The following is a 17,292-nucleotide window of genomic DNA, read 5'->3' on the forward strand; positions in this document are numbered from 1 at the left end:
GTCGGTGGGTAGAATGAGCTCAGAGCCTGGACAGCTTCTAGCTACATGAGACATATTCAGCCTTGTGAAACAGTGCCTAGTCTTCCAACCCAGACTATTGGTAAACAGAACCATATCTGTAACACTGCTGCTGCAGTGAGCTCTGCAAGTAGCAGAAGCCTGTCTGTGGCCTACTAATCCTTAGGTGATCCTTAGGCTGTCTTGCCTGGCGTGGAAGAAGCCAAGCCAAGCTGAGAAGATCCAGGGGGGACCCTTGCTGGAGAGAGCCAGGATGAAGGCTGGTCTCTCAGGAGGGCCTGGTGACTCGTTTGGAGGATGCAACTACATCTAAAATCAGTTTACAGTGCTGTCGGGTCAGCTTAAAGATTCTGACACTGTGAAGCTGAATCTTGTTCTACATCTAAAACCTGTTTTCAGTATCGCAGAGTCTGTCTTAAAGGTTCTGGTACTGTGAAGCTGTCTGTAAGTGATCTGCGACTGGTATCTGAGATCCCCAAATCCCTTCCCTACTACCTTACTTCAAGGTGTCTGTAAGTGATCTGCGACTGGTATCTGAGATCCCCAAATCCCTTCCCTACTACCTTACTTCAAGTTCTACATTAAAGCTTTGAAAATATCAAAAGTGACTGGTGCCCGATTTCAGTTCCAAACTCCCCATTATAGTCATGGACTCAGGGCCGTTTGAAGACATTTGGGGGCCCCAAGCAAAAAAATAAAATAAAAGTGACTTTTCAAGTCGTTGAGAAGCGGGGGGGGGGGGTTGTTGGCGGCTTACCTCTATCCTCCGCCTCACACGCACGCACACCAATACAGTATTCCCCCAGGTGCACATCACCCCCCATAATTGGTTGCTAGGACCGTGGCGCTGGTGTCCTAGCAAGCAATTATGTGCTTACCCCGTCATTCGCAGGAGGATAAAACTTTACCTGGCCAGACCTACTTTGCCGTTCTACCTTTTGCTACAGCCTTGTTGAAAGCCTTACAGTGGTAAGGGAGACTCTGATGAGGACTGTGTTGTAAGTGGGGACTTTGATAGGGACCCTGATTTAAAGGGGAACTCTGATGTAAGGGAGACTCCTAAAGGGACCCTGATGTAGGAGGGGAATCTGATGGGGACCCTGATGCAAGGAGGGACTCTGATGGGGACTTGGATGTAATGGGGGACACTGATGGAGACCCTGATTTAAGGGGCATCTGATGGGAAACCTATTGTAAGGAGGAACTCTGGTGTAAGAGGGATTTTGAGGGGACCCTGGTGTAAGGAGGGACCTCTGATGTGAGGGGGGACCCACTCCTTTAGCCTGTGAATATTTGTAAAATATACAATGTGGCGCTCAACTAAAAAGTTTGGATACCCCTGTTGTAAATGAATATAAACAATGCTCAGTGTTTTGTATGGCGATTCACCCCTAAGTACATGGCTGTGAATGACACACATTCAAGGTGGAAAATTCCCAGCTGTGCTCTGCAGTATTTGATGGGTTAAAGAGGCTCTGATAGAAGCTGTCCAAAGAAGGTTCAGGGAGGGTTTGTAAATTATAAGGAAAGGCTGCGCTGAGTGGAGAGATCAGAGATGAAGAAAGGAGGAGAGAAATGCCACATTCAGTAAATACAGTAGGTGAACCCGATTTTGTGTCAATCTCGCTCTCTTTCTCAGCGAGATTGAGCACCTACGAGCCCCATCGCGGGAGCCAGCGCCGAGCTGGCTTGCCGCGATGGAGACAGAGCCGTCATAGAAGCGACGGGAGATCCGACTTGGATTCCCGCCAATTCTACACGTGTGCGGCGTTTGTTATGAATCCTGAAGGGGAAGTCCCCGCCGGATTTTAAATAAAAATCCGGCATGGGTCCCCCCTCAGGAGCATACCGGGCCCTTAGGTCTGTTATGGGTTGTAAGGAGAGCCCCCCTACGCCGGAAAAAACGGCGTAGGGGGTCCCCCTACAATCCATACCAGACCCGTATCCAAAGCACGCTACCCGGCCAGCCAGGAAGGGAGTGGGGACGAGCGAGCGCCCCCCCCCCCTCCTGAGCCGTACCAGGCTGCATGCCCTCAACATGGGGGGGTTGGGTGCTCTGGGGCAGGGGGGCGCACTGCGGCCCCCCCCACCTCAGAGCACCCTGTCCCCATGTTGATGAGGACAGGGCCCCTTCCCGACAACCCTGGCCGTTGGTTGTCGGGGTATGCGGGCGGGAGGCTTATCGGAATCTGGGAGCCCCCTTTAATAAGGGGGCCCCCAGATACCGGCCCCCCACCCTAAGTGAATGAGTATGGGGTACATCGTACCCCTACCCATTCACCTGCAAGAAAAGTGGTAAAAACACAAATAAACCACACAGTGTATTAAAATATTTTATTTTTCTGCTCCGGAGGCCGCCCCCTGTCTTCTTTATTAGCTCTTTTACCAGGGGGGGCTTCTTCTTTGACGTCTTCGGGTGGGTGGGGGCCGCCGTCTGGTTCTCTTCCACCGCCGGGGGGGGTGGCTTTTAAAAAAGCCCCCACCCCCCCGGCGGGTTTCCTCCGGCGTCTTCGGCGGGGCTCTTCTTCTTCCGCTATCCCGACGGGTCTTCTCAACTCTCCGGGGTTCTCCTTCTGTCTTCGCCGCTCTCCGTTGTTGACTCGTCGCACCCCGGTTCTTCGTCTCGCTGTCCGGTCCCTTCTTCCGTGCTGTACGTCTTCTCCTTCCGTGCTGTGATGAGTTCTTCTTCCGTGCTGTGACGTCATGTTCTTCACTTCTCTCCTTCTCCCGATGTTGACTCGCCGGTCCTCCTCGCTGAAATGACGGATGCGCGCCTTGCATCGGACCTATATAGGCCTCACAGTCCCATCATGCTCTGTACCTACCCATGTGATACCTACCACGTGGTAGGTATCACATGGGAAGAAGAACTCATCACAGCACGGAAGGAGAAGACGTACAGCACGGAAGAAGACACCGGACAGCGAGACGAAGAACCGGGGTGCGCCGAGTCAACAACGGAGAGCGGCGAAGACAGAAGGAGAACCCCGGAGAGTTGAGAAGACCCGTCGGGATAGCGGAAGAAGAAGAGCCCCGCCGAAGACGCCGGAGGAAACCCGCCGGGGGGGTGGGGGCTTTTTTAAAAGCCACCCCCCCCCGGCGGTGGAAGAGAACCAGACGGCGGCCCCCACCCACCCGAAGACGTCAAAGAAGAAGCCCCCCCTGGTAAAAGAGCTAATAAAGAAGACAGGGGGCGGCCTCCGGAGCAGAAAAATAAAATATTTTAATACACTGTGTGGTTTATTTGTGTTTTTACCACTTTTCTTGCAGGTGAATGGGTAGGGGTACGATGTACCCCATACTCATTCACTTAGGGTGGGGGGGCCGGTATCTGGGGGCCCCCTTATTAAAGGGGGCTCCCAGATTCCGATAAGCCTCCCGCCCGCATACCCCGACAACCAACGGCCAGGGTTGTCGGGAAGGGGCCCTGTCCTCATCAACATGGGGACAGGGTGCTCTGAGGTGGGGGGGGCCGCAGTGCGCCCCCCTGCCCCAGAGCACCCAACCCCCCCATGTTGAGGGCATGCAGCCTGGTACGGCTCAGGAGGGGGGGGGGGCGCTCGCTCGTCCCCACTCCCTTCCTGGCTGGCCGGGTAGCGTGCTTTGGATACGGGTCTGGTATGGATTGTAGGGGGACCCCCTACGCCGTTTTTTTCGGCGTAGGGGGGCTCTCCTTACAACCCATAACAGACCTAAGGGCCCGGTATGCTCCTGAGGGGGGGACCCATGCCGGATTTTTATTTAAAATCCGGCGGGGACTTCCCCCTCAGGATTCATAACAAACGCCGCACACGTGTAGAATTGGCGGGAATCCAAGTCGGATCTCCCGTCGCTTCTATGACGCGCTTGCTGGGATGTGCTGTCACTATTCCAGTGAGTGTGAGATGTCGGCGAGATCTCGGCACCCTGTCGCCGAGTATCAGCGCGACGCTGTCGTGCTAAAAGCACAATATCACAAACACCTACTGTAGAAGGGAGGAGACATTCTTGGCATACTGCGGGTGTGGGGGCATACATGGCCCAGGTGGTCTGTTACGTTCTCACACTGTATAGATTTGGGGGGGGGATGGGGCACTTACGGCTTATATAGAACAGCTGGATATATCTGTACCACTCTGTGTGGGGGGGGGGGGGGTTGTTGGCGGCTTACCTCTCTCCTCCGCCTCACACGCACGCACACGACGCCACATTTTGGTGTCCGCACAGGGGCCCCAGCTGGGAGGGCCCTTGCTGCATCGCTGCGTCCTCCTGCAGTCCGGTCGGCCGTGTACCATAACCGCACGGTACAGGGGATTCAGACAGTTTACTGTTCCCGGGGCCGGACTGAAAGGAAGTGAACACTCAGTGTGTGCACTTCCTGTCAGTCTGGCCGGGAACAGGAACCTGAATCTCCTGTACCGTGCGGTTATGGTACACGGCCGACCAGACTGCAGGAGGACGCAGCGGTGGGGCAAAGGCCCTCCCTGCTGGGGCCCCTGTCAGCTCGGGGGCCCCAGGCAATTGCTTGCTTTGCCTCTTGGGTTCCGACGGGCCTGCATGGACTCAGCCCTGGGGTAAATACTAGCTCACCCCCTCCCCCTGGAGCACCCTACTTGCCTTCAGTAGACCCAGGGGGCACTACAGTTATGTTTCATATCTATTTCTCAGTACATTCATTTATATTTTTTCTTTACATTTATATGTAGACCAAGCTGTTCAACAAAAAAGATAGAGATAGGGGTTAGGACAAATTAACTGGTAACTGATCAGAAGAACTTAAAATTACTGCAAAGAAACCAATTAATACCTTGCTGCCTGCACTGCCAAGCACCACTGTGTTGAAGATCTAGGCTTGCTGAAAGATCGTCACCTGGCACACCTCTGAGTATCCCTTGATGCTCTCTGTGCTTCCACTCACTAGCTACTTTGTCACTACTGTAAGTAAAGGGATGGTTGGCACTCAGGAAAGTTTTCCTTTATTGAGTAAACAAATAAAATGCTACAATGATACAACTGCCTACGCGTTTCAGATGTTAGTCCTTAGTCATGGCTGATAAAAAAACAGAATAAGTAACATTTAAATAGTATGGGAAGGTTGTTTCAAAAAAAGAATTGTCGCGCTACATAAAGATAGCCTAGGCTATAAGGAGATAGCCAATACCCTGAAACAGAGCTGCAGAACAGTGGCCAAGACCATACAGCGGTTTAACAGGACAGGTTCCACTCAGAACAGGCCTCACCATGGTCGACCAAAGAAGTTTAGTGCACGTGCTCCACGTGGGGTGTACTCACTTTTGTTGCCAGCGGTTTAGACATTATTGGCTGTGTGTTGAGTTATTTTGAGGGGACAGCAAATTTACACTGTTATACAAGCTGTGCACTCACTACTTTTCATTGTAGCAAAGTGTAATTTCTTCAGTGTTGTCACATGAAAATAAAATAATAAAATATTTACATAAATCTGAGGGGTGTATTTACTTTTGTGAGATACTGTATTTGATAATGGCTCAATCCTGATGTACTGATGGCAATGATCTTATTTCTTGAGGCCCTAAAATGCCAGAGCAGTACAGAAAATAACCCCTTTTTGGAAAGTAGATAGTGCTAGGTATTTAGTAAGAGGCATGGCGAGTTTGAAGTTGTAATTTTTTGTTACAATTTTTTGAAAACTGAATAAATTTAATTAAATTCGTTTTTTTTTTTCACAATTTTTTTAAATACTGTCACCAGTGCAGTATAACGTCATCATATGACTAGTGTGGCAGTGATCAGGGATATTAACTGGTGACAGTATGTTAAAAAAAAAAAAAAACATTCATTACAGCTTGCTTACTATTGTGATGCTGTAATTGGCTACAGCTAATCACATTGTACAGGGTGCCAGGCACCATTTGATAGTTGTGGGCCAATCACAGCATCACAACAGGAAGCAAGATGTCTTGAATTAAAGCCATTTATGACAGTTTTGCTTGTATGTAATCATGTGATTGCTATGATTGGTCCGAGAACCGTGATTCGGTCACAGTAGACACAGTGGCCCGGCATATTCCCCTCAGGTGGCGTGACAGGGTGCATGTGCCGAGCAATGTACCAGTACTTAGATTAGCCTGGAGCTGCCACCTACATGCAGTAAATGTATGGCAAGTGGTTAAAGAGACTTTTTTGCAAGGCAAAACATCTGTTATTAAGGCCCATTTCACACTGTTGCACTTTTGCTGCTCCAAAAACACTGATGTAAAATGCACCAAAAAGGCAATAAAAATATTTCTCTTTAAATCAAATGCATTTTGAAAAGTCCTGCATGCCACATCTTTGGTGCCCTATTTACAAAATGCATCAAAAACACACACATGCCAGTGATTTCAAAAATGCATCACGCATCTAATTTTTTGCTGCATTTTCAAGTCACATGTCAAAGTTTTACAGGTTCATGTTGGGACTCAGGAATCCAGAAAAGACACCAAAAGCACACTATTTTGTAGAAGCAGACATTCCCTCACTTGTGTGTGGTGTACTGGTTCTAAGCAGGTGAGTCAGAAGAGTTACATTGTTACTGAAAGTTCCCTTCCCTTGATTCTCTTGCATATGTATTGAATTATTCACTAAGGTAAATTTTTATTATACCAGTAAATAGGTTTAGCATTACAAACCCTAGAAGTACGGTAGTTCAAAACAGTCAGGGAAGGGCTGCTATGTACTGCCTAAGCACATAGGAGTTCTTCATAATTGGTAGTACACCAGCAGACTGCTTGGCAAAACTTAAATCATTATCAAATATCTTTTATTTTACATTTAATAGACCACCTGCTAGGACATTGCCTCATGCCTCAGTTTGGAACATTTTACAACTAAAACCTTTTACTTTTAACTCCTGATATTAATAGAATTACTGTGCAATTCTGTAGCTTAACATCACCTGTTCTTCTCCATCAACAGAAGGAAGCTTTATTGATGAAAGTTTAGAAAATGAAGGAAGCGTGTGTGGAAGTGACTCCACATTCTACAGACAAACACAAGGTAAGGTCCAATTTTGTTACCGTGCTCTGAGTTAAAACAGTAATATAGTGTAGCAATAACTCTTTATTGAGCCGCTGAAATGTTGGGTTTTTTTCTACTGTTTCCAGTGGTGACTGAAAGTGGAGGTCCACCCTAAAAAAAAATTACACCAAAAGGCTAAAAAAAAAAAAAATATGTTAACTTACCAGAAATTCGGGTTGCTATGCGGATATTCTTAATCTGCCTCTTCCTAGTCCATGGCAGGTCTTCATCTTCACTTTGTCTTCTGGTCAATGGGGCGCGCTGTCTTCTAGGAACTGTGTGTATCCCAGAGAGCAGCCGCCTATTCACAAAGCACTGCTAGACTCGCGCATGTGCAGTAGGAAACTGGCAGTGAAGCCGCAAGACTCCACTGCCTATTTCCCTTAGTGAGGATGGCAGCGCCGAGACCTGCCACGATCAAGGGATCGGCCTCAGGGGGGCCGACATCGCGGGTGCCTAGGACAGGTAAGTGTCCTTATTAAAAGTCAGCAGCTACAGTGTTTGTAGCTGCTGACTTTTAAAAAAAAAACGAGGGTGGAACTGGATTCAACACAAGCCCTGAAAATAGAAATAATAGAAAGTAGTCTATTAACTGCATCTGCAGCATGGATTGCAATGGATGCAACAGAGGCCACAAAATTCTCTATCTGGGTGATAATGGCTGCAGGACAGGCCGCTCTGTTATTAGATGCCTCTGCACTCCTAGCTCATCTTCTAGAACAGGGGTCTCCAAACTTTCTAAACAAAGGGCCAGTTTACGGTCCTTCAGACTTTAGGGGGGCCAGACTAGGGCTATTGGGAGTAAAAAATGTCCAATGGGAGTAAATAATATCATCTTTGGTGACAGTGGGAGGACTAGTGCCCCATCATTGGTGTTAATGGAAATAATTGATGGTGTCAGTTGGAGGAATAGTGCCCCATTAGTGTCAGCAACAATTATGCCCCATTTAAATTGGATGGAATAATGCCTCAAGGGCCACATTAAGGCAAGCAAAGGGCCACGCCTGGCCCCAGGGCCGCAGTTTGGAGACCACTGTTCTAGAAGTCAGATGAAAGGTAGCAGAGCACATTGAGGCTTCCTTCTCTAGCCTGCACTCTCCAATCTGTCTCTGGACTGCAGCCCTGTTTCCACAGCTTCAACCTCCACCCCTTCACTCTGCTTCCCGTTTCTGTGTTCAATAGGTAGGACTCTAAACTCTCTGCCGCCTCCAGCAGGCCTGTGTATCATCATCAGGAAGAGCTGCTAGCTGCTTAGCCTACTAAGCCCTTGTTGACTGGGCTCCCACAAGGGTTGTAAAGCACCAGTGTGAAAGCTACATCCTCAGCAGTTCTCTTCTTCTCTTCCCATGCAGAGAGCAGTGGTCACCTTTCTGCTCGCTACAGTTCCCCTTTTTATGCTGTATCAAGTAGAGGGCGGTGCTCCCCAGAAAAGCCTGGGAAAGTCTGGCTAACAGAGTTAACCATTACCTATGAAGCAACACTGCTTCTGCTGGGCAACATTAAAGTGATACTAAACCCACAACAGTAAAATCAGTCTGTATCTGCAGTAAAGCATGCTTGTTATACTCACTGTGGAACCTAAGGTGTTAATCATCCACATTGTGTAAAAGGCTGTTTGATCCTGTATGCACAGAACCTCCTCTTCTTCCACTGACTCCAGAACAGGTCCGGACAGCCTTTGGAGTTAGGCTGCACATGCTCAGTTTAGTGTGTATTGCTAGAGAATTTATTTTTTTCTTGGGAGAGTGCATGTAATCAGCACAGGGAAAATCAGCACCGTCCAGACAGAGGGTCATGGGTCCTGGGTGAAAACTCCTCCTACAAGCTGTAACCAGGAACTGATAGAAGTCACAAGACTGCTTACTATATACTGCTGATGGGAAAAGGTATTTAGCAGTTTATATTTACTAATGGGTTTAACTAAGCAATGCAGCTAACACAGCAGAAAATACATTCAACCAAGGATATAATTAAAACAACCAACACAGTAACAAATCTTTAAGCACATGCTGCTGGGTAGTGATAGAACACTGAAAGGTACAAGAGCTGTCTGTTTCAGATAACCTTTCTTTTTTTTTTTATCCAACAAAAAAGTTTATTAAATAAAGATTGGTATACAGCTATTTTCAGTGTTACATTAGAATACATATCCAAGGATGCATAAAACACAAACAGGTCACATTGAACTCTGTGCTATCACAACATAGAATCACTTTGTTTTTTTTGTTTGTTTATGATGTTACTCACCCCACATTTAGTCCCAAAAGTCTGTCCATGACCAGGTCCACCGGGACTAACCCCCGGTGAATCCAGCCATGGAGCCCTCAGGTAACCTTTCCATTTGATATATACATTATATTAGTCACACATTCTAAGGGGTTCTAAGACATGGAGTTTCAGTTAAACAAACATGTCTCTACTAAATGCAATGTAGTGCAAATATGTCAAGAAACGGGTAAGGGGCAGGAAGGATCGCAACCACTATGATTGGCTGTTACAATGTTCACATGATTCGGGAGCTGGACCTGCCGGCATCCAATCATCAGTGGGGACCAAGAGGTGTCTTTGACAGCTTGATCTCTATGCTGGGAGTGCTCAGTGAGCACACACTCAGTACAGAAACATTGGCTGGCAAAGGTGTTAAAGCAGAGCTCCACCCTAAAGTGGAACTTCCGCTAATCGGAACCCTCCCTCCGGTGTCATATTTGACACCTTTCAGGGGGAGGGGGGTGCAGATACCTGTCTAAAGACAGGTATTTTCACCCACTTCCGGCCACACAGTCTGTGGGTAGACTGCAGGCAGGACATCAGATCTTGTCCCCCCCGTTGTGTTCTGGGAAACACACAGCTCCCAGAACACAGCGGGGACCAGTGAGCACGGCGCACACGACTCGCGCATGCGCCGTAGGGAACCGGGCAGTGAAGCCGGAGCGCTTCACTTCCTGGTTCCCTCACTGAGGATGGCGGTGGGGGCAGCAGAGTGACGAACGATCGCTCGTCCTCTGCTGTCGACGGCGCTGGACTCCAGGACAGGTAAGTGTGCTAATATTAAAAATCAGCAGCTGCAGTATTTGTAGCTGCTGGCTTTTAATATTTATTTTTTTCGGCGGACATCCGCTTTAAAGCCCACCATTTTTCTTTCGCACATACAGTATGTGTTGCAAAGACAGCAACAGGTTAAAATTGTGGGCACTTATATGGAGTCATCACCCCCCCTCCCTTTGTGGATATAACAGCCTCCACTCTTCTAAGGATACCAAAAGAGAATTGGATAGTTTAGGTACAGCTCTTGAATGAGAAGATCTGCAATGGGTGTGCCAATTCATCCCAAAGGTGTTCAGTACAGTTGAGGTCAGGGCTTTGTGCTAATCAGGGGAGGGCTGGCAGCCTTAGGCCTGGGGGGCAAGTCCAGTCAAGCGGCCCATAGAGCATGGAAAAGTGATGGATCTTGTGATTTTTCATGATCACAAGAGTCTGCACAGAGGCCCCCTTACATCAAAGTCCGCACAGAGGCCCCCCTTACATCAGAGTCCACACAGTGGCCCCCCTTACATCAGAGTCCGCACAGAGGCCCCCCTTACATCATAGTCCGCACAGAGGCCCCCCTTACATCATAGTCCGCACAGAGGCCCCCCTTACATCATAGTCCGCACAGAGGCCCCCCTTACATCAGAGTCCGCACAGAGGCCCCCCTTACATCAGAGTCCGCACAGAGGCCCCCCTTACATCAGAGTCCGCCAGTAGGAGGTGAGCAGCGACCGTGAACTGTGTTAACAGAGCTCCAGCAGGCATATTCCTGCTCTGCAAAAACAGCATGGCTGTGCATAGTGTCACCAGCCCGGGGGGGAGATTTCCACCCTGCCTCCCCTGCCAGCCCTCCCCTGGTGCTAATCACCCAAGTTCCTCCGGACCAGACGTGTCAAACATGGTCTTTATGGACCTGGCTTTGTGCACAGGCCACAGTCATGTTGAAACAGAAAAAAAGCCTTCCCCAAATGCCAAGATTGGAATGCAAAATTGTCTAAAATGCCTTTATAAGATACCATTAGCATAGCATTACTATTTACCAAGAAACTCCTGCAGTCAGTCATTCGGAGAAGTTTCTGCATACTTTTATCCCAATAGGGTATCCAATTTTTAATATTTGCATTAACTACCATAGCCACCTCTAATAAATGTGCATTTTTGTCTCTAGGGCACAGCATGATGGACACACTTTCAGTGGCCTTACGTGTGGCAGAAGAAGCGGTAGAAGAAGCAATTGCCAAAGCTGAATCATACAGCGATAGCTTGGTAAGGTTGTTATCTTTTTAATGGCTAGTAAGGCAGATAGCAACATGATTTTTACAGTTTTTAAATAACATATATTAAGTCAGGATTATTTTAGTCCTATGTATTATTCCTGAATCTATTGTCAATTTCACAATATATTTGATTACAATTAGAAAAAAAAATGCATTTTAATCGGCTCCAACACTGTCAAAAATTCTTTATAGCTGATGAATAATGTTTTTCTATAAGTGTTTGTGACTGCTTGTAACACTGGCTGTACTCTATGTATACAGAAAAATACACCTTTCAAAAGGTTTGTAACTTTGTTCAGCCAGTCCTGAAATGTATAAAGTCTTGCCAGACAGCACAGCAAGGTTGGCGACCTTACTTTTCTCTATTGTACTCAGGCAGTACAGCTTGGTCATTTCACTCGCCAGCATGTTCTTTTTCAGCCCACATGCATTAAGCAGAGACTGGCTGGCGCAGAGTACTGGCTCTTCTTCCCCCAGTCTGCTGTACAGATAATTTAATTAGGCTGCTACTGAGACAGATTGAGTTATTTACACTAGATGCATTAACAAATATATACGTATAATGATTTCAAATAAATACATACTGCATTAAATTGTATTTTTTATGGTAGTTGAGGTTCAGCTTTAAGGTCAATAGTCATAATGATGTGCAGAGTCCAGTATAAAAGAGATGTAATGGGAACTATTTTTAGCAAAGAAAAGATAAGAATAGTCGCCCTTTATATAAGGAACAGAGTGTCGGGAACAACATGAAGCTATGCAGTGGCTAGAGAGGAAGTAGCTGCTCATTAAGCTTTTCTAAAAAGATAAAAGACTTACGGGTACTTGCCATATCTGCAGGACAGGACTTCGGTGAAAGCCCTACCCGCTGTGTTTTATTAAGCATCACTTAACCTTTCTCATCCTAAAGCCTGTCAATCAGCAGAGTTCTGGTTGGTAAAGAACTCATGCATGCCCTGCAACATCTCCTCAAGAGAGGAAAATAGTTTCAACCAAAAGGTGTTACATTTACAGGGTACTCTGGTCAATTTAGAGAGTGGGGACATTATAAGGCGTATCACCATATGCGAATGGTCCCATACACTGTGGGATTTATACAAGACCTCAGAGACAGATGGGAGCATTGCCGAGTTGCCCACTGCCAAATCAGTCCTGGACAAGCTACCATAAGTCTTGGAAAAACATGAAAATTGTTTAGCCAGAGGGCTTTAATGTCTCCAGATGTCAACCCATCCAACTTAAATTAGTAACCATAGTAAAGGGGTTCTCCTCAAGGAGGTAGGAGCTCTTGGAGCCAAGTGTTTATCTACATAAAGGTTCAATCAGCAGTTAAAGTCCCCAACTATCAGTAACCATAGGTCCGGCCTCTTCTCCAAATAGGACAACAGGAGGCGGAATACCGTCACAATGAAGGGTGGGGGTATGTATATGCAGGCCAAAATACACTATAAAGACCCAAAGCAACATAGCAGAAAAACAAAACGTCCTTCAGAGTCAATATTAGCATCATATTCCTGGAGGTTTACTGTGCCGTGCACCAAACACTCACCGCTCTAGAGAACGAGGTGTGAGTGGAGTGGTATGCCCATGTCACCCAAGGATACCATAGGCAGCTCTGGGTATCCAATTCAGGTCTGCTAGTTTTGGTCAGTTAATGAAGCACTACAAGATGTTTACTTCATTACTGTATTACTGTTTACTGTATTAAATTGAAGCCTCTCCAAAAGGAGAAAAGAGAGTAGATACTGTAGAAAGACACATGGCCCAGAAAATCAATCAGTGGCAGTGATCATGATCATTCCTACCATATAATGTGGAAAATTTCAGGTGTTACCTTCCAATGACATCATAAAATAATCTTAAGCCTCGCACACACGACCGAGTTTCTCAGCAAAAACCAGCAAGAAACTTGCTGTTTTTTTTTTTGCTGAGGAAACCGGTCGTGTGTACACTTTTCGTCGAGGAAACTGTTGAGGATCTCGTCGAGCCAAAAAGAGAGCATGTCTTCTTTTTCCTCGACGGGAATGGGGAAATATGGCTCGCCGAGATCCTTGACAGCCTAACAAGGAACTCGACGAGCAAAACGATGTGTTTCGCCCGTCGAGTTTCTCGGTCGTGTGTACGAGGCTTTACTTTATTTTAAAGCTTCTATTTACCACTTTGACTTTGACTGGCAAGCTCCTGTGTGGTTTATCAGCAATGGGTGTAATAATGACAGACCTGGTATTGATGTATGCTCTTCCTTAGTACGAACAGAAACAGGTATTAGGTTGACTGATGCAGAAGTGCCCAGGGCAGGATTTAGTCTTGGTACGGAGGCATAACAATAACTGTTTCAGGTTCTCTGTCCTTTCTGTAACCATTGAGGATTCCATTGCACTCATTAACCTGAAGCATAGCCCCACATTGATCTGTAGATGTTCCACAAATATGATGGCAGATCTGCTTTAGGAGTCTTCAGCATTTGTACACCAGCTTCAACATAGCACTATAGGTGTGAACAACTTATTCATACATTGAAAACAATTTTTTACAAAATCGTTTAAATGACTGCTGTAAGTCAACTCGAAACAATGTGAAGTAAATGCAGTTGTGGGACTACAGATTCAAAAAGTTGGAAATATTGAGAATGTGTATATCCCTACAGCAGCATATATGAGAAGCTGTTACACATCTCAGGAGCCATATTTGTAATTTGGGTGCATAGATAATGGTGGTGCCAAACAAAAAAGGTAAAGAAAGGCCAGCACTCCATGGATGCACATTATTATTATTATTATTATACAAGATTTGTATAGCGCCAACAGGTTACACAGCACGTCACAATATAAAAGGAAAACAGTGCAGTTACATAGTTACATAGTTACAATACAATAAAATACAAGAGGGTAAAGAGGGCCCTACTCATAAAGGCTTACAATCTAATAGGGTGGGGCAAGTAGTTTGTAACTGTGGGGGATTAGCCAATGGAAGTAATAAAAGATAAGTTAGAGGCATGATAGGCTTCAATGAAGAGATGAGTTTTTAGGGATCACCTAAAGACAGCCAGAGTAAGAGATAGCCGGACAGCTTGAGGAAGAGAGTTCCATAGAATGGGAGAGGCTCTGGAGGAGACGAGGGAGCTTGAGAGATGGAGGTCTTGAGAGGAGCCGAGAGGATAGTTTGGGTTATATTTGGTGACAAGATTGATCATGTAGTTTGGGGCAGAGTTGTGAATGGCTTTGTATGTTGTTGTTAGTATTTTAAATTTAATTTACGGTCATGCAACCCTGTAGCCAAATTCATTTGTTTATAATCTTCCAAACAAACATTCTTTTGGTGGTATTTGATCACCACAGTGTTTTTTTATTTTTTGCTAAACAAATAAAAAATGTTTTTCTTTGTTTTTGTTATAAAATTTTTTAAATAGGTAAGTTTTCTCCTTCACTGATGGGCACTGAGGCTGCACTGATGGGCACTGATAAGGCGTCACTGATGGGCACGGATGATGAGGCACTAATATGCAGCACTGATGGGCACTGATAGGTGGCACTGATATGCAGCATTGATGGACAGTGATAGGGGACACTGATGGGCACTCATAGGTGGCACTGATGGGCCCTGATAAGCGACACTGATGGGCACTTATAGATGGCACTGATGGGCACTGATAGACAGCACTGATAGGCAGCACCGATAAGGAGGCACTGGCAGGCATTACTGATGGCCACTGATTGGCATCTTTAATGGATACTGATTGGCATCTATAATGGGCACTGATTGGCATCCCTGGTGGTCACGGGCGGGCATCCTTAGTGGGTCTGCACTGATAATCAATGCGCTGATTATCAGTGCAGACCCCCCCCCCGTCAGAACAGCAGCTGATCGGCTCTCCTCTACTTACTCCTTGTCAGTGCGAATAGAGGAAAAAACGATAAATGGCACTTCCTGTTTATGATGTGATCAACTGTGATTGGACACAGCTGATCACATGGTAAAGAGTCTACGTCATAGGCTCTTTACTGATAAGTTCCACTGTCACCATTGACCTTTTTAACTAACTGTAAGGAGGTAATTCTTCCCAATGACCACAAGTGGAAGGAGCATTCATCCCACTGACCATCACACTAATGTATCATGAATTGTAGATTTCAAATTTTTAGCAGGGGTTCCCCGAGACTGGAGAACTATTTCAAGGGTTCCTCTGTGTTAAAAAGGTTGAGAAGGCCTGGTCTAGTATCTAAGGCTAGGACCGGATTTTTATTTAGGCACAGTAGTGCCTGTTCCTATAAGTGGTAGAGTTAAAGTGGCAGCTTTCCTCTGTTTAACTTTTGGCCACCTATTTTTTCCACCATCTGTAGGAACATATTGTCTCATATACAGTATTATTTACAGTTATTGTGATATTCTTAGCCATGTTGGAATCAGGCAAGCAAGAAAATGTGTAAAAGAGGTGATCCTAAGAACAAAGATACAGAATCCTATGATGGAAATGCAGCCCTGGTTAGAAGATAACAATCTTGTTCTGAAAACTAAAAATTCTAATTTCCTGATGCTCAGCACTGTTCACTTCACACAACCTGGCTTGCATTCATTCCACTAACCTATTCACCTCAAACTAACAAAAATAGCTTTGCATTCAGTCTGGAATGAGATGTTCTACAGCAGAATGGTATCATTTTATAAACATTAATCCCTACATATGTGATGATGACACATTTGGACAATTTAGTTTCTTGTTGAGAATACATAATGTTAGCATTTCTAATGTGTTTCTGACTTTCAGCAAAATCATTATCACAGTTTCCGGATACATCTGCTTGATCATTTAGTAATAAAATTACCATTTAGAGCAACAGACATTCCCAGTAAATTCACAGAAAATTGCTGGGTACTTACAGGCTAGATTTTATCATGGGGAATTTGTGCACGAACACTGAAATGGCGTACTGATGTTTTTCAGCCACGCATGAGGCAAGCTTCATAGATACATTTGGATTTCTATGATGATGATATTTTTATTGAAACATTTACACAAAAAATAAGTATTTTTGTCTCTGTATTTACCAAAATATCTAAAAATCATTAACGTGCCAATTTTTAGAATACCGTATATACTCGAGTATAAGCCGACCCGAATATAAGCCGAGGCACCTAATTTTACCACAAAAAAACTGGGAAAACGTATTGACACAAGTATAAGCCTAGGGTGTCCATCTGCATGCCTCACTGTGTCTCACTTTGCCTCACTGTTTCCATGTGCATGCCTCACTGTGTCCATGCCTCACTGTGTCCATGCCTCACTGTGTCCATGCCTCACTGTGTCCATGCCTCACTGTGCCCATGACTCACCATGCCCATGCCTCACTGTGTCCATGACTAGACTGAGGTTTAACATAGGAGTCCCGGGTCCAGGTGACCTACGACCGGCCGGTACCGGGTCTCCAAAGTCACCAGAGAAATTACCGTTTAACATTGGAGTCTATGGAAGGGGTGCCCGGCTTTGAAAAATCGGTGCTCCCCGGCCGTAGGACCCCCGGACAACAAACTTTGCACACTTGTAGAGGAAGAGTGGGGTCCAGGGGACCTACGGCCGGCCTGTACCGGGTCCCCAAAGTCCAGAAGATCAGGCGCAAAAAGTTGACTCGAGTATAAGCCTAGGTGGGCATTTTCAGCACAAAAAAATGTGCTGAAAATCTTGGCTTATACTCGAGTATATAGGGTATGTTACAGAAAGCAGTGTAAATATAGAATGTGTGACTAACGCCAAGAATCAATCACATCTAAATACCAGGACCAGGCCATAGAACCTCATCTTTTGCTGAGACTACATGACTATTTCCTTAGAATTGCTCACATTCAGAGCTAGATCATTTGCCAGGCAACCTAGACAGGAGTCTTGTGAATGTCTACAGGGCTCAGCTACAACCTTCATTCTCCTGCAGTATAACAGGGGGATAAAAGCTGTGCACCC

The 17,292-nt window shown here is 45.9% G+C and overlaps 1 protein-coding gene across 1 annotated transcript in view; it reads left to right on the forward strand.

Moving 5' to 3' along the window:
* LOC120941120 (myosin VIIA and Rab interacting protein) overlaps window positions 1–17,292 on the forward strand; it is a 344,153-nt gene that overhangs the window by 177,041 nt on the left and 149,820 nt on the right. Inside the window, exons 6-7 of the mRNA XM_040354396.1 lie at window positions 6,934–7,014; window positions 11,231–11,328. Coding sequence (XP_040210330.1) covers window positions 6,934–7,014; window positions 11,231–11,328 — 179 coding nt within the window. The remainder of the gene's footprint in view (window positions 1–6,933; window positions 7,015–11,230; window positions 11,329–17,292) is intronic.

The sequence above is a fragment of the Rana temporaria genome, chromosome 5 (genome assembly GCF_905171775.1).
Source record: "Rana temporaria chromosome 5, aRanTem1.1, whole genome shotgun sequence".
Classification (NCBI taxonomy): Eukaryota; Metazoa; Chordata; class Amphibia; order Anura; family Ranidae; genus Rana; species Rana temporaria.